The sequence below is a fragment of the Hyperoodon ampullatus genome (assembly GCF_949752795.1).
Source record: "Hyperoodon ampullatus genome assembly, chromosome: 3".
NCBI lineage: Eukaryota > Metazoa > Chordata > Mammalia > Artiodactyla > Ziphiidae > Hyperoodon > Hyperoodon ampullatus.
The window spans coordinates 31,013,193-31,035,010 of record NC_136916.1 but is presented as its reverse complement, the minus strand read 5'-3'; the positions used below and the strand labels follow the sequence as shown (position 1 = coordinate 31,035,010).

The following is a 21,818-nucleotide window of genomic DNA, read 5'->3' as shown; positions in this document are numbered from 1 at the left end:
AGAGATTGAGTTAACAATCAAAAACCTTCGTTTAAAAAAGGCCCAGAATCAGATGGCTTCACTGGAGACTTCTACAAAACATTAAAGAAGAATTAACATCAATCCTTGACAAACTCTTCCAAAAATTAAAGAAGGAGTAGTTTTCAACTCATTCTGTGAGACTAATATTAGTCTGATAGCAAAATCCACAAAGACATCACAAGAAAACTACATAACAATATTCCCTATAAATAAGACTGAAAACACTCTCAACAAAGTATCAGCATATCAAATCCAGCAACATACAGCAGGATTATACACCATGACGAACTAGAATATATCTCAGGAATGAAAAGTTGATTTAACATACAAAAATCAGTCAATATAACACAAAATATTAATAAAAAACAGGGGAAGAAAATGGTATGGTTATCTCAATAGACACAGTAAAAGCCTTTGTAAAACAACAACTTTTCATGATTTGAAAGGAAAAACAAAACCAAACCTCAACTACTAAGAAATAGAAAGGAATTTCATCAACCTGATAAAGGGCATCTACAAAGAACCTATAGGCTACTTTAGACTGAAAGCTTCCCCATTAAGATCAAGACCAAGATAAGGATATCTGTTCTTACCACTTACTCTTTTCTATTCAACATTATACTGGTGGTGCCAGCCAGGGTAATTAGGCAAGAAAGTGAAATAAAAGGCATCCCAATTGGAAAAGAAGAATTAAAACTATATTTTCAGATGACATGATCTTCTAGATATAAAGATCTTCAGGAATCTACAAAAATATTATTAGAGCTAATAAATGAGTACAGCAAGGTTGTGAGATACAAAAATCAATAAACAGGGGCTTCCCTGGTGGTGCAGTGGTTGGGAGTCCACCTGCTGATGCAGGGGACACGGGTTCGTGTCCCGGTCAGGGAAGATCCCACATGCCGCGGAGCGGCTGGGCCGGTGAGCCATGGCCGCTGAGCCTGCACGTCCGGAGCCTGTGCTCCGCAACGGGAGAGGCCACGGCAGTGAGAGGCCCGCATACTGAAAAAATATATATATATATCAATAAACAAAAATCAATTATATCTCTGTACATGTGCAATGAACAATCCAAAAATAAATTTCAGAAAATAATTCTGTTTACAACACCATAAAAAATAAAAAAGGAATAAATCTTTAGCAAAAGAAGTACAAGACGTATACACTAAAAACTACAAAATATCATTGAAGCAAATTAAAGAATATTTAAATAAATGGAAAGACAGCCTTTATTCCTGGACTAGAGAACTTAATATTGATTAGGTCAGTGGTCTCCAACTTTTTTGGCACCAGGGACTGGTTTCACGAAAAACAATTTTTCCACGGACCGGGGGTAGCAGGGGGGATGGTTCAGGTGGTAACACAAGTGATGGGGAGCGGCAGATGAAGCTTCGCTCACTCAACCACCGCTCACCTTCTGCTGTGCAGTCCACTTCCTAACAGGCCACAGACTGGTACTGGTCGGTGGCCCAGGGGTTGGGGACCCCTGGTTTAGATGGTGATACTCCCCAAATTGATCTACAAATTCAATACAATCCCAGCTAGACTTTTTGCAGAATTGGATAATATGGATCCTACAATTAATATGGAAATGCTAGCGATAAGAATAGCAGGATTCACATTTCCTGATTTCAAAACTCACTACAAAGCTACAGTAATCAACACAGTGTCATACTGGTATAAGGATAGATAAATCAATGGAAAACACCTGAGAGTCCACAAATAAACCTATATATTTATTGTCAATTGATTTTCAACAATAGTGCCAAGAAAATTCAATATGGAAAAAAACAGCCTTTTCCACAAACAGTGGAATAGTTACATGCAAAAGAATAAAACTGAACCCCTATTTCACACTATCTATAAAACCTAAGTCAAAATGGATCAAAGACCTACATATAAGAGCTGAAACTATAAAAGTCTTAGAAGAAAACATGGATAAAAATCTTCATGATGTTGGATTAATGGTTTCTTAGATGGACACCAAATACAAGCAACCAAAGAAAAAATAGATAAATTTAGCCTCATCAAAATTAAAACTTTTCTTGTTCAATGGACACTATAAGAAAGTATAAAGACAATGCACAGAATTAGAGAAAATATTTGCAAAGCATATCTCTGATAAGGGTCTAGTATCCAGAATATATAAAGAACTCTTATAACTCAATTAATACAAGACAACCCAGAGGACCTTCAAAATGGAGGAAGAGTCAGATGCGGAGATCACCTTCCTCTCCACAAACACAACAGAAATACATCTACATGTGGAACAACTCCTACAGAACACCTACTGAACGCTGGCAGAAGACCTCAGACCTCCCAAAAGGCAAGAAATTCCCCATGTACCTGGGTAGGACAAAGAAAAAAGAAAAAACAGAGGCAAAAGAATAGGGACGGGACCTGCACCAGTGGAAGGGAGCTGTGAAGGAGGAAAGGTTTCCACACACTAGGAGGCACCTTCGCAGGCAGAGACTGCGGGTGGCAGAGGTGGGGAGCTTCAGAGCCACGGAGGAGAGCACAGCAACAGGGGTGCCAAGGGCAAAGCAGAGAGATTCCCTCAAAGAGGATTGGGGCCGACCGGCAATCACCAGCCTGAGAGGCTTCTCTGCTCACCCGCCGGGACGTGTCGGGGCTGGGAGCTGAGGCTCGGGCTTCCTTCGGATCCCAGGGAGAGGACTGGGGTTGGCTGCGTGAACACAGCCTGAAGGAGGCTAGTGCGCCATAGCTAGCCAGGAGGGAGTCTGGGAAAAACTCTGGAGCTGCTGAAGAGGTGGGAGACTTTTTCTTGCCTCTTTGTTTCCTGGTGTGCGAGGAGAGGAGATTAACAGCGCCGCTTAAAGGAGCTCCAGAGACAGGCGCGAGCCGCGGCTACCACTGCGGACCCCAGAGACCGGCATCAGACGCTAAGGCTGCTGCTGCACCCAACAAGAAGCCTGTGTGCAAGCACAGGTCACTCTCCACACCTCCCCTCCCAGGAGCCTGTGCAGCCCCCCACTGCCAGGGTCCAATGATCCAGGGACAACTTCCCCAGTAGAACACACGGTGCGCCTCAGGCTGGTGCAACGTCACTCCGGCCTCTGCCGCTGCAGGCTTGCCCCGCATCCGTACCCCTCCTTCCCCCCAGCCTCAGTGAGCCAGAGCCCCCGAATCAGCTGCTCTTTTAACCCTGTCCTGTCTGAGCGAAGAACAGATGCCCTCAGGTGACCTACACACAGAGGCGGGTCCAAATACAAAGCTGAACCCCAGGAACTGTGCGAACAAAGAAGAGAAAGGGAAACCTCTCCCCGCAGCCTCAGGAGCAGCGGATTAAATCTCCACAATCAACCTCACGTACCTGCATCTGTGGAATACCTGAATAGAAAACGCATCATCCCATATTGAGGAGGTGAACTTTGGGAGCAAAGGTATATATATTTTCCCTATTTCTCTTTTTGTGAGTGTGTATGTGTATGCTTCTGTATGTGATTTTGTCGGTACAGCTTTCCTTTTACCATTTCTCCTGGGGGTTCTGCCTGTCCGTTTTTTTGTTGTTGTTTTATTACTTTAAAATTTCTTTTCTTATAATAACTTTATTTTACTTCATTTTATTTTATTTTATTTTATCTTCTTTCCTTCTATTTTTTCTCCCTTTTATTCTGAGCCATGTGGATGAAGGCTCTTGGTACTCCAGCCAGGCGTCAGGGCTCTGCCTCTGAGGTGGGAGAGCCAAGTTCAGGACACGGGTCCACAAGAGACCTCCCAGCTCCACATAATATCAAATGGTGAAAATCTCCCAGAGATCTCCTTATCAACACCAAGACCCAGCTTCACTCAACAACCAGCAAGCAACAGTGCTGGACACCCTATGCCAAACAACTAGCAAGACAGGAACACAACACCACCCAGTAGCAGAGAGGCTGCCTAAAATCATAATAAGGCCACAGACACCCCAAAACACACCAGAAGACGTGGACCTGCCCACCAGAAAGACAAGATCCAGCCTCATCCACCAGAACATAGGCACTAGTCCCCTCCACCAGGAAGCCTACACAACCCACTGAACCAACTTTAGCCACTGGGGACAGACACCAAAAACAAGGGGAACTACAAACCTGCAGTCTGCGAAAAGGAGACCGCAAACACAGTAAGTTAAGCAAAATGAGAAGAAAGAAAAACACACAGCAGATAAAGGAGCAAGGCAAAAACCCACCAGACCTAACAAATGAAGGAGAAATAGGCAGTCTACCTGAAAAAGAATTCAGAATAATGATATTAAAGATGATCCAAAATCTTGGAAATGGAATAGAGAAAATACAAGAAACATTTAACAAGGACCTAGAAGAACTAAAGAGCAAACAACCAGTGATGAACAACACAATAAATGAAAGTAAAAATTCTCCAGAAGGGATCAATAGCAGAATAACTGAGGCAGAAGAACGGATAAGTGACCTGGAATATAAAATAGTGAAAATAACTACTGCAGAGCAGAATAAAGAAAAAAGAAAGAAAAGACTTGAGGACAGTCTCAGAGACTTCTGGGACAACATTAAACGTACCAGCATTCGAATTATAGGGGTCCCAGAAGAAGAGAAAAAGAAAGGGACTGAGAAAATATTTGAAGAGATTATAGTTGAAAACTTCCCTAATATGGGAAAGGAAAGAGTTAATCAAGTCCAGGAAGCACAGAGAGTACCATACAGGATAAATCCAAGGAGAAACATGCCAAGACACATATTAATCAAACTATCAAAAATTAATACAAAGAAAAAATATTAAAAGCAGCAAGGGAAAAACAACAAATAACACACAAGGGAATCCCCATAAGGTTAACAGCTGATCTTTCAGCAGAAACTCCGCAAGCCAGAAGGGAGTGGCAGGACTTACATAAAGTGATGAAGGAGAAAAACCTACAACTAAGATTACTCTACCCAGCAAGGATCTCATTCAGATTTGATGGAGAAATTAAAACCTTTACAGACAAGAAAAAGCTAAGGGAATTCAGCACCACCAAACCAGCTTTACAACAATGATAAAGGAACTTCTCTAGGCAGGAAACACGAGAGGGAAAAGACCTACAATAACAAACCCAAAACAATTAAGAAAATGGTAATAGGAACATACATATCAATAATTACCTTAAATGTAAATGGATTAAATGCCGCAACCAAAAGACATAGACTGGATGAACAGACACAAAAACAAGACCCATATATATTATCTCTACAAGATACCCACTTCAAACCTAGGGACACATACAGACTGAAAGTGAGGGGATGGAAAAAGATATTCCATGCAAATGGAAATCAAAAGAAAGCTGGAGTAGCAATTCTTATATCACATAAAATAGACTTTAAAATAAAGACTGTTACAAGAGACAAAGAAGGACACTACACAATGAACAAGGGATCGATCCAAGAAGAAGATATAACAATTGTAAATATTTATGCCCCCAACATAGGAGCACCTCAATACATAAGGCAAATACTAACAGCCCATAAAAGGGGAAATTGACAGTAACACAATCATAGTAGGGGACTTTAACACCCACTTTCACCAATGGACAGATCATCCAAAATGAAAATAAATAAGGAAACACAAGCTTTAAATGATACATTAAACAAGATGGACTTAGTTGATATTTATAGGACATTACATCCAAAAACAACAGAACACACATTCTTCTCAAGTGCTCATGGAACATTCTCCAGGATAGATCACATCTTGGGTCACAAATCAAGCCTTGGTAAATTTAACAAAATTGAAATTGTATCAAGTATCTTTTCCAACCTCAACGATATGAGACTAGATATCAATTACAGGAAAAGATCTGTAAAAAATACAAACACATGGAGGCTAAACAATACACTACTTAATAACCAAGAGATCAAAGAGGAAATCAAAAAATACATAGAAAAAAATGACAATGAAAACAAGACGACCCAAAACCTATAGGATGCAGCACAAGTAGTTCTAAGAGAGAAGTTTATAGCAATACAATCCTACCTTAAGAAACAAGAAACATCTCAAAAAAACAACCTAACCTTACACCTAAAACAATTAGAGAAAGAAGAACAAAAAATCCCCAAAGTTAGCAGAAGGAAAGAAATCATAAAGATCAGATCAGAAATAAATGAAAAAGAGATGAAGGAAATGATAGCAAAGATTAATAAGACTAAAAGCTGTTTCTTTGAGAAGCTAAACAAAACTGATAAACCATTAGCCAGACTCATCAAGAAAAAAAGGGAGAAGACTCAAATCAATAGAATTAGAAATGAAAACGGAGAAGTAACAACTGACACTGCAGAAATACAAAGGATCATGAGAGGTTACTACAAACAACTCTATGCCAATAAATTGGACAACCTGGAAGAAATGGACAAATTCTTAGAAATGCACAACCTTCCGAGACTGAACCAGGAAGGAATAGAAAATATGAACAGACCAATCACAAGCACTGAAATTGAGACTGTGATTAAAAATCCCCCAACAAACAAAAGCCCAGGACCAGACGGCTTCACAGGAGAATTCTATCAAACATTTACAGAAGAGCTAACACCTACCCTTCTCAAACTCTTCCAAAATATAGTAGAGGTAGGATCACTCCCAAACTCATTCTACGAGGCCACCATCACCCTGATACCAAAACCAGACAAAGATGTCACAAAGAAAGAAAACTATAGGCCAATATCCCTGATGAACATAGATGCAAAAATCCTCAACAAAATACTAGCAAACAGAATCCAACAGCACATTAAAAAAGATCATACACTATGATGAAGTGGGGTTTATCCCAGGAATGCAAGGATTCTTCAATATACACAAATCAATAAACGTGATACACCATATTAACAAATTGAAGGAGAAAAACCATATGATCCTCTCAATAGACGCAGAGAAAGCTTTCAACAAAATTCAACACCCATTTATGATAAAAATCCTCCAGAAAGTAGGCATAGAGGGAACTTTCCTCAACATGATAAAGGCCATATATGACAAACCCACAGCCAACATCGTCCTCAATGGTGAAAACATGAAACCCTTTCCACTAAGATCAGGAACAAGACAAGGTTGCCCACTCTCACCACTCTTATTCAACATAGTTTTCAAAGTTTTAGCCACAGCAATCAGAGAAGAAAAAGAAAAAAAATGAATCCAAATCAGAAAAGAAGAAGTAAAACTGTCACTGTTTGCAGATGACATGATACTATACATAGAGAATCCTAAAGATGCTACCAGAAAACTACTAGAGCTAATCAATGAATTTGGTAAAGTAGCAGGATACAAAATTAATGCACAGAAATCTCTGGCATTCCTATACACTAATGATGCAAAATCTGAAAGAGAAATTAAGGAAACACTCCCATTTACCATTGCAACAAAAAGAATAAAATACCTAGGAAAACCTACCTAAGGAGACAAAAGACCTGTATGCAGAAAATTTTAAGACACTGATGAAAGAAATTAAAGACGATACAAACAGATGGAGAGATATACCATGTTCTTGGATTGGAAGACTCAACATTGTGAAAATGACTATGCTACCCAAAGGAATCTACAGATTCAATGCAATCCCTATCAAACTACCACTTGCATTTTTCACAGGACTAGAACAAAAAATTTCACAATTTGTATGGAAACACAAAAGATCATCCCGAATAGCAAAAGCAATCTTGAGAAAGCAAAATGGAGCTGGAGGAATCAGGATCCCGGACTTCAGACTATACTACAAAGCTACAGTAATCAAGACAGTATGGTACTCACACAAAAACAGAAATATAGAACAATGGAACAGGATAGAAAGCCCAGAGATAAACCCACACACATATGGTCACCTTATCTTTGATAAAGGATGCAAGAATATACAGTGGAGAAAAGACAGCCTCTTCAATAAGTGGTGCTGGGAAACCTGGACAGGTACATGTAAAAGTATGAAATTAGAACACTCCCTAACACCATACACAAAAATAAACTCAAAATGGATTAAAGACCTAAATGTAAGGCCAGACACTATCAAACTCTTAGAGGAAAACATAGGCAGAACACTCTATGACATAAATCACAGCAAGATCCTTTTTGACTCACCTCCTACAGAAATGGAAATAAAAACAAAAATAAACAAATGGGACCTAATGAAACTTTTGCACAGCAAGGGAAACTTTAAACAAGACGAAAAGAAAACCCTCAGGATAGGAGAAAATATTTGCAAATGAAGCAACTGACAGAGGATTAATCTCCAAAATTTACAAGCAGCTCATGCAGCTCAATATCAAAAAAACAAACAACCCAATCCAAAAATGGGCAGAAGACCTAAATAGACATTTCTCCAAAGAAGATATACAGACTGCCAACAAACACATGAAAGAATGCTCAACATCATTAATCATTAGAGAAATGCAAATCAAAACTACAATGAGATATCATCTCACACCGGTCAGAATGGACATCATCACAAAGTCTACAAACAATAAATGCTGGAGAGGGTTTGGAGAAAAGGGAACCCTCTTGCACTGTTGGTGGGAATGTAAATTGATACAGCCACTATGGAAGACAGTATGGAGGTTCCTTAAAAAACTAAAAATAGAACTACCATATGACCCAGCAATCCCACTACTGGGCATATACCCTGAGAAAACCATAATTCAAAAAGAGTCATGTACCAAAATGTTCATTGCAGCTCTATCTACAATAGCCAGGACATGGAACAAACCTAAGTGTCCATCAACAGATGAATGGATAAAGAAGATGTGGTACATATATACAATGGAATATTACTCAGCCATAAAAAAGAAACGAAATTGAGTTATTTGTAGTGAGGTGGATGGACCTAGAGTCTGTCATACAGAATGAAATAAGTCAGAAAGAGGAAAACAAATACCGCATGCTAACACATAAATATGGAATCTAAGAAAAAAAAAAAGGTCATGAACAACCTAGGGGCAAGATGGGAATAAAGACACAGACCTACTAGAGAATGGACCTGAGGATATGAAGAGGGGAAAGGGTAAGCTGTGACAAAGTCAGAGAGTCGCATGGACATATATACACTACCAAACGTAAAATAGACAGCCAGTGGAAAGCAGCCGCATAGCACAGGGAGATCAGCTCGGTGCTTTGTGACCACCTAGAGGGGTGGGATAGGGAGGGTGAGAGGGAGGGACACGCAAGAGGGAAGAGATATGGGAACATATGTATATGTATAACTGATTCACTTTGTTATAAAGCAGAAACTAACACACCATTGTAAAGCAATTATACTCCAATAAAAATAATTACCAAAAAAAGGCAATCCAATTGAAAAATGAGCAAAGTACCTGAGTAGATATGTCTCCAAAGAAGATATTCAAATGATCAATAAGCACAAAAAAGATTCTCAAAATCTTTAGTCATTAGGGAAAAATAAATCAAAACCACAATGAGATACTATTTCACAACCACTGGGAGAGCTAAAATCAAGAAACTGCAAAATACAAGTGTTGGTGAAGATGTGGAGAATCTGGAGCCCAAAACATTGCTAGTGGACATGTAAAATCATGCGGCCACTTTGGAAAACAGTTTGGCAGTTCCTCAAAATGTTAAACACAGAATTACCTATGACCCAGCAATTCCACTCCTAGGTAAACATCCAAGAGAACTGAAAACATATGTTCGCTCAAAAACTTGTACGTAAATATTCACAGCAGCATTAGTCATGGTGGCCAAACAATGGAAGCAGCCCAAATGCCCATCACCTGATGGATGGATAAACAAATGTGGTATATCACTACAATGCAATTTGTTACATGCTACAACTTGGGTGAACCTTGAAAACATTTTGCTAAGTGTAAGAAACCAGACACAAGAGGCCACAACGAAGACGTCCTTTAATAGGTAAAGATAACAAACTGTGTTGTATCCATCCAACAGAATACTACTAGGCAACTGAAATGGATAAGCTACTGCCACATGCAACAACATGGATGAATCTCAGAGGCATTATTATACTGAGTATAAGAGGCCAGTCTCAAAAGGTTACATACTGCATGACTCCATTTAAGTGACATTCTCAAAAAGACAAAACTGTCGTGATGGAGAACAGATCTGTGGTTGGCAGGGGTTGGACGGGGGGAGAAGGTGTGAATATAAAGGAGCCACATGAGATAAGGGCGCTTTTTCAGGTAATGAAACTGTTCTCTATCTGATTTTGATGGTGGTTATAGGAATCTATACATGCGTTGAAGTTCATTGAACTGTACAACCAGCCAGGAAATAAAAACAAAAACGTAACCACAAACAGAAAATAAAGAAACAGGAATAAGTCCCTAACATGCACATTCTTTTGTTTGTTTGTTTTTTTTGGCCGCACTGTGGCATGCGGGATCTTAGTTCCCCGACCAGGGATGGAACCCACGCCCCATGGAATGTAAGTGCAGAGTCTTAGCAACTGGACCACCAGGGAATTCCACCATGCACATTCTTTAGTATTTAATTGGAAGAAATGTCCACAACTCAAAAAAGAACAAGTTTGAGACGTCCTTCAAAAATGAGCTAATCCATTAAGTATGTATTAAATCCAAACGTTTCCAATGGGTAGATGTAATATGCTACAGCAGGCAAAAGGTGCAGGCTATATATTGGAAGTACAAGAATTAACTGTTGAAGTCTGGATGAAAAAAGTAAAATTACAATTCCATGTATATGACATAATGCTAAGCTTGGGGAAAAAAGCCTTCCTATATAGATTGAACTGAAAGGCCCTTGCAAACATTTCAGTCACCTGATAAAAGAAAACTGAAAGAGAAAAACTAGGGTCACAACTCCGTACTATGATAATGAAAATGTCCCTCTTCCTAAAATCAAGCACTCCCCTCAAGCTTCTAGAAGATGGTGTTTCTCTTGGGTAGCCTCTGTCTGTCCAAATCACCCTCCCCAACCCCACTGACAAATTCCTGGCTTCAAGACAAGCCCTATCCCCCAGGCGGCTACCTCTAACTGCCTCCTGAGCAGACACTTGAGAGCAGCCAGGTAGCAAGCCCCTCCTCTCTCCCAATGTCCCAGCATGTCTCCCCACACCCCTCTTGTGCCACCCCATTTTTCTAACCTTGCCAGAGGACCACGTCTGCTCCCGCGCTCCCATCCTCTCATCCATCATTCCCATCTGGCTGTGTCACCTTATCTTCCTCAAAACCTGTCCTGCAATGGTCACCAACCATCTCCACGCTGTGGGACCCAAGGGATGCATTTCTGTTCTCTTTGCCCAACTTCTCAAATGTCATCAACCCAGCTGAACGCACATTCCTTCTGCTCCCATTTTCTGCTCTCAGCCTCTTTTACACCCCATTCTCCTGGTTTCTCCTGCTCTGGCCACTCTGTTGGCCGCTTTTGCTGACTCAGCCTGCTCCCCTGGGCTTCTCAATGTGACAGTGTTTCAGGTTCCAGGCAAAGCCCCTCATTTCTCTGCACTCTCCCCTTTGTGGCCCACCTCTCCTGCTCCCAGTGCCACCTTTATGCCCCTGCTGTTTGTTTCAAGATGTTTTCTAATCAGTCTGAGATCTGAGTAAATGTTGCAATAAAATGAGGGTTGCATTAAAAAGAGGGAAGGGCTTCCCTGGTGGCGCAGTGGTTGAGAGTCCGCCTGCCGATGCAGGGGACACGGGTTCGTGCCCCGGTCCGGGAAGATCCTACATGCTGCGGAGCGGCTGGGCCCGTGAGCCATGGCCGCTGGGCCTGCGCGTCCGGAGCCTGTGCTCTGCAGCGGAAGAGGCCACAACAGTGAGAGGCCCGCGTACAGCCAAAAAAAATTTTTTTAAATAAAAATAAAAAGAGGAAAAATGAGCTTGAGAAGTACTGCTTCACGTGACCCTCTCCTCAACGAAACGAGTGGAAAAACAAATACGTCTAAAACATTCTTAGAAAAATAAACCAGTCAACCAGTTCTCTTCCCTCTTTCACCCAGGTATTTAGCAAAACTTGCAACCTTCTTCTCATCCGCTCTTACTGAAATTTAGTCCTGTGTGAAATGAAAGACAGAATTTACTACGGTCATCCCTCAGTATCTGTGGGGGGTTGGTTCCAGGATGCTGTTCAGCCACCAAAGCCTGCGGATGCTCTAGTCCCTTATATAAAAGAGCGCAGTACAGCCAGCCCTCCATGTCCACAGATGGGGAACACCTCCCTCGTTTCCTCACCAGGGTGCAGAATCAGAGGAGTGCCGACGAGAGGGGTCTGCAGACCCACCAGTTTTACCACCTGAGTTCTTTGTGGGCCGTGGAAAAGCTGACGAAAGCTGTGGTGCTCTCCTCAGAAAAATGAACACACACACAAGACACAAGCTTCTGTGCACAACTTCAAGGGTCCACACGCTCAAGCTCGTTCCCTGACCCACGGACTCGAGCTCAACACCCTGGACTGTGGATTCCTGGGGGCTCCCCTAGACTCACACAGACCTCCATCCTGTCAGGTTCACTGCTAAGACTACAAGAAACAAGGCCCAATGAGAATGATCGTGCACAACATAACCAAGACCTCTCTGACACGTCCTGCAGAGACCACACCATCCATTCACTGAGTCCAGGTTTACTGAGCTCATCTTACATCCTAGGTGCTCTTCTAGTTGAAGAAGACAGACTCCAGGACCCCTTCCCTCAGGGAGCAGACATCCTAATGAAGGAGTATTCTTGATCTTGGGTGGTTAGTGGTATCACTTGACAGCCTTTGAGATTCCATTCCATAAAAATCCCGTCAAGATGTGTAAAGCATCTCTAAATCCTTCAAAATAAGAAGCTACAGTCTCAATGTTAAGGGTTGACTGAGAAGAAGAAAAAAAAAAAAAAAAAAAGATGAGCTGGCAGAGCAGCTGCATATCCTTCTAAACTAATGAAGGGATGCTCATCCTCCCAGATGCCCACTCCCAGCAGAAATCTAGCCTCCGTCACCAAGCGAGAGTCACACATTTCTGCCACAGTCACAGCCATCTGGTACGCTGGCCTCGTGCCACTGCAAAGACAATGAGCCAGTTCCAAATGGTAAAGGAACCCCAAACTAAAGATGTAAAATCAGAGACCCTAAAATGAGCCAAGTGATACTTCCTCAGCAAACATCTCCTGATGGCGAATCAAGCACAAAGGTCTCATTAACAAAGAACTGTAATTCTAGACAGTGGGAGAATTAGTTCCACAATGAAAGGCTATATGCCAAAGCTCTTGTTTAATTCATTTAATTATAGGTCTCTGCATTTGAAAATTATATTCTTGTGTTTCAGATAGCCAAAAAAAATGAAATGTCTAAACTCCATCAGTAGGAGAACGGTTACATAGATGATGTTTTATAAAATAGAGTAATATGCAACCATTAAAAATAACTGGGTACAACATGCTACCATATATAAAATAGGTAACTAATAAGGACCTACTGTGTAGCACAGGGAACTCTACTCGGTACTCTGTAATGACCTATATGGGAAAAGAATCTAAAAAAGAGTGGATATACGTCTATGTATAACTGATTCACCTCGCTGTACAGCAGAAAGTAACACAACATTGTAAATCAACTATACTCCAATTTAAAAGAAAACTGGGTAAACCCCTATTACAGCTGACCCTTGAACAATGTGGCAGTTAAGGGCACCGACCCTTCATGGAAGTCCTTGTATAACTTTACAGTCAGCCCTCCGTATCTGCAGGTCCGCATCCTCGGATTCAGACAACCATGGATCATGTAGTGCTGTATTACTGAAAAGAATCCACATATAAGTAGACACACAGTTCAAACCCATATTGTTCAAGGGTCAGCTGTATATTACTCAAGTGACGTGTATTGTTTTATCTGCCTAAAACTTTGTTCTTCTCGTAAATTCTCCTTCATCCCTTGTGATTCTACCTGGAACTTGCAAATCATACGGCCACTGTGATTCATCCTGGGATAGGAATCACAACATGAAAAAAAAATCTGTTAGTCTCCCTTAGGACTTTCCCACCTGGAAAACAATTATGGGGCTGTGAGCACGTGAGCTTACAAGAGCTTCGAGTAGCAGAAGTCCACATAAAGGGTGTGTGCACATGTATGTGTGTGTGTGTGTGTGTGCATGTGTATAAACACAGGATGACTGCCCTTACACAGGTTATAACAGTGTGGGAGGCAAAGACAGAGGAAATGCTACGTCTTTATGAAATTCAACAGAAATTTTAGGATTATCAGTGATATTTTTCTTCCTCTTTAATATGTTTCAAATTAAAGGAAAGGCACCACAGTGTACCACTGACAAGACCCCAAGTTGCATTCCGTAACTCCACTTAGGAGTCAGTTATTTGGAACTGAAAACATATTTTTCCAGAGAAACCATGCTACAAACAGCTGAGGTTAGATCCTAAGCCAAATCCATAAATGCTTACTTAAACCATCATTTACTTTGGGGAAACTACATTTGTTAAAGTCCTTTCTATGTGCCAGACATTACGTCTTCCAAAAACATTAACTCATATATTTCTCAAAACAATAACGGATGGGGTTTTACTTCCTAAAATGAGCATCTGTGAAGCATGCGCTAACAGGCCCCCTGGAGCTCCAGGTGATGGGTCTTCACTTCATTTCTGCCATCACCATAAACTCACCCACAACTGTGACGCTGCCCGGGGTGGGGGGCACGGTAGAGCAGAGCTCCCCTCCGGTGGAGACCAGGCTCCCAACATGCATCCTGGATCCTGGGTCTCCGCTGGTTTCCCATGACCCTCCTCTCTACTATCTGTACAAACGCACACCACCATTAAGCCCCACCCTGCCTCCCCCTCCAGCCACCTTCCACTCCCTCCTTCCTGTCTCCCCAATCCCACCCCTCTCTGCATCCTAACCCTCCCTCGTGCCATCCAGCTTCTGCCCCAGCTGCTTGGGCCCTCAGTCCTTTCCTTGCCAAAACCAGTGGATGGATGCATTGTGGTCCTCAGATGTTCTGGCCTGTCTGCAGCATGGGCACTGCCATCACACCTCCCCTGGCTCCTGCAACACCTCTCTCCTCTTCTCTTCCCAGTCCCGGGACCACTCCCCGACTCCTGCTCTCATTTCTCTCCTAGTTCTCCTTAGGACACCACTGGTTCCTGGAGTCCTGTCCTCGGCCATGAGTTCCCATCACACATGCTCTTCTTGGGTAACTGCATCTATTTCCAGAGCCTGAGCCACCCCACCCCGGCACGGAGACAAAGAATCCCAGATCTTTATCTAGGGACCTGCCAAGAAAGATCCATCAGGATCAGGAGTCAGCTGCCTCAGCCCTAAGGACCCCACACTGAACTCAAGATCCCTTTTCCACCTGCCTCCTGGCCCTGATCCTGTCCCACTTTAGGAAGGCCACACGTCATCGGCATCTCATCTCAGCAAGTACTTTCATGCACATTCTCCCATTCAATCCCCATGAAAACCTGTGGACAGGCAGGACAGGCATCGTGTTCCAAGGGTTCCCGGGATTTGTTTTTATCAGGCACGGTTAGACATGCAGACGCAAAATACCTCTCACAAGGAAAGAGCTTTGAACTCAGTTTTCTAGAAACAAGAGGCACAACAGGCCACGCAGGGCCACACAGGGAGGCACTAGTGTCGGTCAGGAGGCAGAGGGATGGGAAACAAGGCCTTTATTGTGGATTCTGCAGGATGGAAAGGGTGAGGCAGGGTGAAGGGATTAGCCTTGGCTGATTTCGATAATTGCAGAGTGCTCCAGGGGGTAGAGGCTGTCCCGAGTTGTCTGGTACCTGGCCCTGGAGTGGATACAGCAGCTGGACAGGCAGACAGTGGTCCAGAATGTCAGAGCCCCGTAGAGGAGGGGGTTGGGAACATGCACTCTGGACTGGCTGGTCTGGCTTTGAAAGCCTCGCTTGCAGAGGAGTTATTTGCTATCTCTAGGAACTAGCTAGTCCTGGGAGGGGCAGTCTCTCCAAGGTCGCAAGATGTCAAAGCATCAAAATATAGAAAATAAAAAGGCATGATTAATACACACTGAAACCCTGTCTTCCAGGGAACAGCCTAAAAAGTGGTTCACTGTTTTTTATGTCATTTATTTTTTTTAATTAATTTTTATTGGAGTATAGTTGCTTGAGGTTCACTGATTTGACCAAGTTCAAATGGGCTAATAAAAATTCTACCTTAGAGTTTATACAGCATTTACATACATTAGCTCCATTTATTTTTTTTAATTGAAGTATAGTTGATTTACAATGCTGTGTTAATCTCTGCTGTATAGCAAAGTGATTCAGTTATACATGTATATATATTCTTTTTTTTTTTCTTTCTTTTTTTTTTGCGGTACGTGGGCCTCTCACTGCTGTGGCCTCTCCCGCTGTGGAGCACAGGCTCCGGACGTGCAGGCTCAGCGGCCATGGCTCACGGGCCTAGCCACTCTGCCGCATGTGGGATCTTCCCGGACTGGGGCACGAACCCGTATCCCCTGCATCAGCAGGTGGACTCTCAACCACTGCACCACCAGGGAAGCCCTATATATTCTTTTTATATTCTTTTCCATTATGGTTTATCACAGGATACTGAATATAGTTCCCTGTGCTATACAGTAGGACCTTGTTGTTTATCCATATATAATACTTTGCATCTTCTAATCGCAAACTCCCAATCCATCCCTCCTCCATCCCCTCTCCCTTGGCAACCACAAGTCTGTTCTCTATGTCCATGAGTCTGTTTCTGTTTCACAGATAAATTCATTTGTGTCATATTTTAGATTCCACATATAAGTGATATCATATGGTAGTTGTCTTTCTCTTTCTGACTTAATTCACTTAGTATGATCATCTCTAAGTCCATCAATGTTGCTACAAATGCATTATTTCATTCTTTTTTATGGCTGAGTAATATTCCATTGTATATATGTACCACATCTTCTTTATCCATTCCTCTGCTGATGGACACTTAGGTTGTTTCCATGTCTTGGACATTAGCTCCATTTAGATCTCACAAGAACTCGAGAGCATGGCAACTTTATGACCTTTCTGCTTCTGAGGGGAATGGAGCTCAGAGGTTGATGCAGTTTTCCCTACGTCCCCAACTAAGGCAAGGCAGGGCTGAACCTAAGCCAGACCTTCCCTTCCAGCCTTTGCACGAGGGCCTTGCCACACAGCCTCCCAGACCCCAGGCCCCATCAGGCCCCGGGGTGTATTAGGCACCTCTCAGTTATGGGAGTGTCAGCAGGGGTTGCCTTTCCCGCTCTCATCTCCCACACTCAGATATGCTGAAGACACCTCTGTGGAGATAATATGCTCCAGATCATGCATTTTTATTCCAGAACAAGGCTTCAGATTCAGTCTGGAGCTGTGTTCTCATCCAGGGAACAGGACTGAACAACACACTACTCCCTGAGCCCAACCCTACAGCAGTGGTTTCTGGGGGGGCTGGGGTGGGGGACTGTGGGCACTCTGGTTCTTCATATGACCATGCTGTTCCTGGCATTTGGGGAACAGTGTCCAGGCCAGAATGGTGACCATCCTTCAATACAAGAGGTACTAACCTTTAAATATTCACGTGGGTGAAACATCAGTTTATATAACAATCTCAACCCAAAACTCGCTTCCACAATTAAACCCAAGGTGTTTTCCATTGTTCTACACACTGGAGTTGCCCAGGAACGCAACCCCTACCAGGTCAGTCGAGGGAACTGTAGTGTTACCAAGAGCTGGGCACCCTTTTGGCAAATCAATCATTGACGACAGCACCTCATCCTGGCTGCAGGGGCAGCCGTCACATCCATGGTGACCGTAGGCATAGGTGCAAGCACGTGGTCATTCATTATGTGTCTTAGTGGGGGCTGTCCTAAGCAGCAAATAGGTATTATTTTATTGAAATGGACTTTCATTTATTTTTATACTACATTCAGGGCTTTATCATGCTTTTTGGAAATCATAAGTGAGACTATATTAGGCTTTCTATGACTTTCATTTTGGGAGATGACAAAAATATTGCAACAATGGGCAGGGGAGTTGGATGGGGTTTGGACCACCTGCAGCCTTTCCTCTGGGTCCCACCCTGGATCCTGTTAGCATTTCAGAGCTCAAATGCAGATCCATCTCCAAAATGGCTCTCCACATAGGTCTCGGATCAGCAACAGAGAAAGAAAAGAGAGAACTGCCTTCCTTTATTCCTCCTCTCTGTGTCCTGAGCACACTTGTCCCTGTGCACATTCTCTGCCCCCAATTGGCTGCATCTTATCGTCCTCTAAGTTTCTTACTACCTGCAATGGCTCTTATCACTCCTGCCTTTGCAGATTCTTTGCTTATGCCTGACTCTCCTTGAGGAGATAGGGACACAGCATGGAGGGGAGCAGGCAGGTTTGTTTTTTTTTTATATTGGAGTATATAGTTGATGAACAGTGTTGTATCAGTCTCAGGTGTACAACAAAGTGATTCAGTTATACATATACCTATAATCATTCTTTTGCAAATTCTCTTCCCATTTAGGCTATTACAGAGTATTAAGTAGAGTTCCCTGTGCTATACAGTAGGTCCTTATTAGTTATTTATTTTATATATAGTAGTGTGTATATGTCGATCACAATCTCCCCATTTGTCCCTCCACCTCACCTTTCCCCTTTGGTAACCATAAGTTTGTTTTCTAAGTCTGTGAGTCTGTTTCTGTTTTGTAAATAAGTTCATTTGTACCATTCTTTTTGATTCTGCATATAAATGATATCTCACTTTACTTAGTATGATAATCTCCAGGTCCATCCATGTTGCTGCAAATGGCATTATTTCATTCTTTTTAATGGCTGAGTAATATTCCACTGTATGTATATACCACATCTTCTTTGTCCATTCATCTGTCAATGTTCATTTAGGTTGCTTCCATGTCTTGGCTATTGTAAATAGTGCTCCAGTGAAAACTGGGGTGCATGTATCTTTTCGAAGCATGGTTTTCTCTGGGTATATGCCCAGGAGTGAGATGGCTGGATCATATGGCAATTCTAGTTTTAGTTTTTTAAGGAACCTCCATACTGTTCTCCATTGCACCAATTTACATTCCTACCAACAGTGTAGGAGAGTTCCCTTTTCAAGGAGCAGGCAGTTTTATCCACCCATGCAGGAAACATTTTAAATGCCTAGTATCTTCTTCACCAGAACTCCTCACAGACATTCCAGACTCTGAAATTGACCATGAAATGTAAAATAATTCAGAATTTCACATGAAAAGCATTTAATACTTGGAAAATGGGCAGGTGTGGATTAACAGCCATCTTCCACCTTGAGGAGGGCCTGGGAGGTCAGGCAGACTCCTGGCTCAGAGCTCAAGAAACTTGAAAGAAAAAAAGCAAAGCTGACTTGGGAAGAGCCAAACACAGGGGAACGATGGTTGAGAGATCAAAAGCCTGCCTGAAACCTTCCATTTTTAATGTGTATCCTATATTATGGACAGCAGTTTTGAACTTCTGTCGCTACACTGTGACTTGAAGAAAACATTTTATTCAGAAAACATCACTGGTAAACAAAAAGCTCAAGAAGTGAACTTGGTCTACTAACACTGGAGAGTACATTTTAAGTATGTTCTTCAAGGATAAAATGCAGTTAACACAAGGAGAGGGTGTTTCTAACACGGGGTATTCACCACTGAGATGCACGATAAAAAAAACCTGCTTGAAGATTTAGGCATCTCTTCAGAATCCTAGGCATAAAACACGACCAAACCTTCCCACTGGCAGACACACAAAACCAAAGCCTCCCAAACATTTACCGTAGCAGCTCCAACACCAGCTGTTCCAGCAACTTCTGCAAGAAGCTGCAGTCACAGACGGACCTGGTCACTGATGTGCCAAACAGCAACCTCTTCCAACCCAAAGCTGAAGTCTCATGTTGACAAGTGGGCTGAGCAAATTAAGTGAGCTAAACCAGTGCTTACCCTGAGTTCCAACTTTTACAACTTTCTGTACATGCTGTACAGTCGTCCCTTGGTATCCGCAGGGGGTTGGCTCCAAGAGCCCCATGGATACCAAGTCTCTCATATAAAATGGCACAGTATTTGCATAGAACCTACACCCATCCTCCCACACACTTTACTTGTTTTGAACTTGATGAATTGAACTTTTATTTTTTTACTGAAGTACAGTTGACTTACAATGTTGTGTTAATTACTGCTGTACAGCAATGTGACTCAGCTATACATATATAAATTCTTTTTCATATTCTCTTCCATCATGGTTTATGACAAGATACTGAATATAGTTCCCTGTACTATACAGTAGGACCTTGTTGTTTATCCATCCTATATATACCAGTTTGCATGTGATAATTCCAAACTCCCAATCCATCCCTCTCCCACCCCCATCCCCGTTGGCAACCACCAATCTATTCTCTATGTCTGTTTCTGCTTCATAGATAAGTTCATTTGTGTCATATTTTAGATTCCACATATAAGTGATACCATATGGTATTTGTCTTTCTCTTTCTGACTTACTTAGCTTAGTATGATCATCTCTAAGTCCATCCATGTCTCTGCAAATTGCACAATTTCATTCCTTTTTATGGCTGAGTAATATTCCATTGTATATATGTACCACATCTTCTTTATCCATTCCTCTGTTAATGGATATTTAAGCTGTTTCCATGTCCTGGCTACTGTAAATAGTGCTGCAATGAACATTGGGGTGCATGTATCTTTTTGAATTATGGTTTTCTTCAGGTATATACCCAGTAGTGAGATTGCTGGGTCATATGGTAGTTCTATATTTAGTTTTTTAAAGAACCTCCATACTGTTCTCCATAGTGGCTGTATCAATTTACAGTCCCACCAACAGCGAAAGAGGGTTCCCTTTTCTCCACACCCTCTCCAGCATTTATTGTTAGTGGATTTTTTTTTTTTTTTTTTGCAGTACGCGGGCCTCACTGTTGTGGCCTCTCCCGCTGCGGAGTACAGGCTCCGGATGCGCAGGCTCAGCGGCCATGGCTCACAGGCCCAGCCGCTCCGCGGCGTGTGGGATCTTCCTGGACTGGGGCACGAGCCCGTGTCCCCTGCATCGGCAGGCAGACTCTCAACCACTGCGCCACCAGGGAAGCCCCTGTTAGTGGATTTTTTGATGATGGCCATTCTGACTGGTGTAAGGTGATACCTCATTGTAGTTTTGATTTGCATTTCTCTAATACAGACTTACATCATTTTAACAAAAAAGTAGAGACTGGAATTTATCCCTACTAGATTTCAAAACCTACAAAATCCAAGATCTTCCCAAGAATTAAAAGCAATTCTCAGATTAACATACTTATCAAATATATAAATTCCATTGGTATTTCAAAGAAAATGAAGAAAAGACATTGAACAGAAGGACAGTGATTACAGCCAAGATTCTCAACTATCCCCCTGAAACTGGGTGGCATATTCACCACCCAAAGACAGCAGAGCCCTCCATGCTACTCTGGTCTCTGCTGGAGCAAAAGGAGGGGAGCATGCACTGAGCACCTGTTCTGTGCACTGTAGACAGACTATTTCAGTGAATTCTCCAACTTTGGGCTTCCCACAGAGCAGGCTCCTCATCACCACTCTGCAGGGGCAGAAACTGAGGCTGGGCAACTTGCCCATGGCTGCCCAGGCAGGAAGTGCCAGGCGGGTCTAGTGAGGAGGCCTCCATCCTCTTCCAGGGCACCATGTCCATCTGCCACTAAATCTACAGCATATCAAACTTCAACTCCAGAAGAATTCCAACCAACCTATGTTTTCCTCCTACCATAAAAAGTATGCATTTTGGTTATAGTAAGCAGTAGACACTTTAAATATAACAGATGTTGTGACCCTAAAGAAGGGCCCTGGGCTGCAGATGTACTTGTAACCAGTGGGAAGAGAGAAGCAGTAGCCAGAGAAGTGACCACGAAATG

General features: G+C 42.4%; 2 protein-coding genes across 2 annotated transcripts in view; one reads left to right on the top strand and one right to left on the bottom strand.

The window, feature by feature from the left end:
• ENTREP2 (endosomal transmembrane epsin interactor 2) overlaps positions 1-21,818 on the bottom strand; it is a gene marked incomplete at both ends in the record, with an annotated part of 388,800 nt that overhangs the window by 320,621 nt on the left and 46,361 nt on the right. The gene's annotated exons all lie outside the window — the stretch shown is intronic.
• The window catches only part of LOC307050821 (SIN3-HDAC complex-associated factor-like), a gene marked incomplete at both ends in the record, with an annotated part of 48,013 nt that overhangs the window by 23,635 nt on the left and 2,560 nt on the right, over positions 1-21,818 (top strand). Inside the window, one exon of the mRNA XM_079701074.1 lies at positions 12,877-12,953. Within this exon, the coding sequence (XP_079557200.1) occupies positions 12,877-12,953 (77 nt within the window). The remainder of the gene's footprint in view (positions 1-12,876; positions 12,954-21,818) is intronic.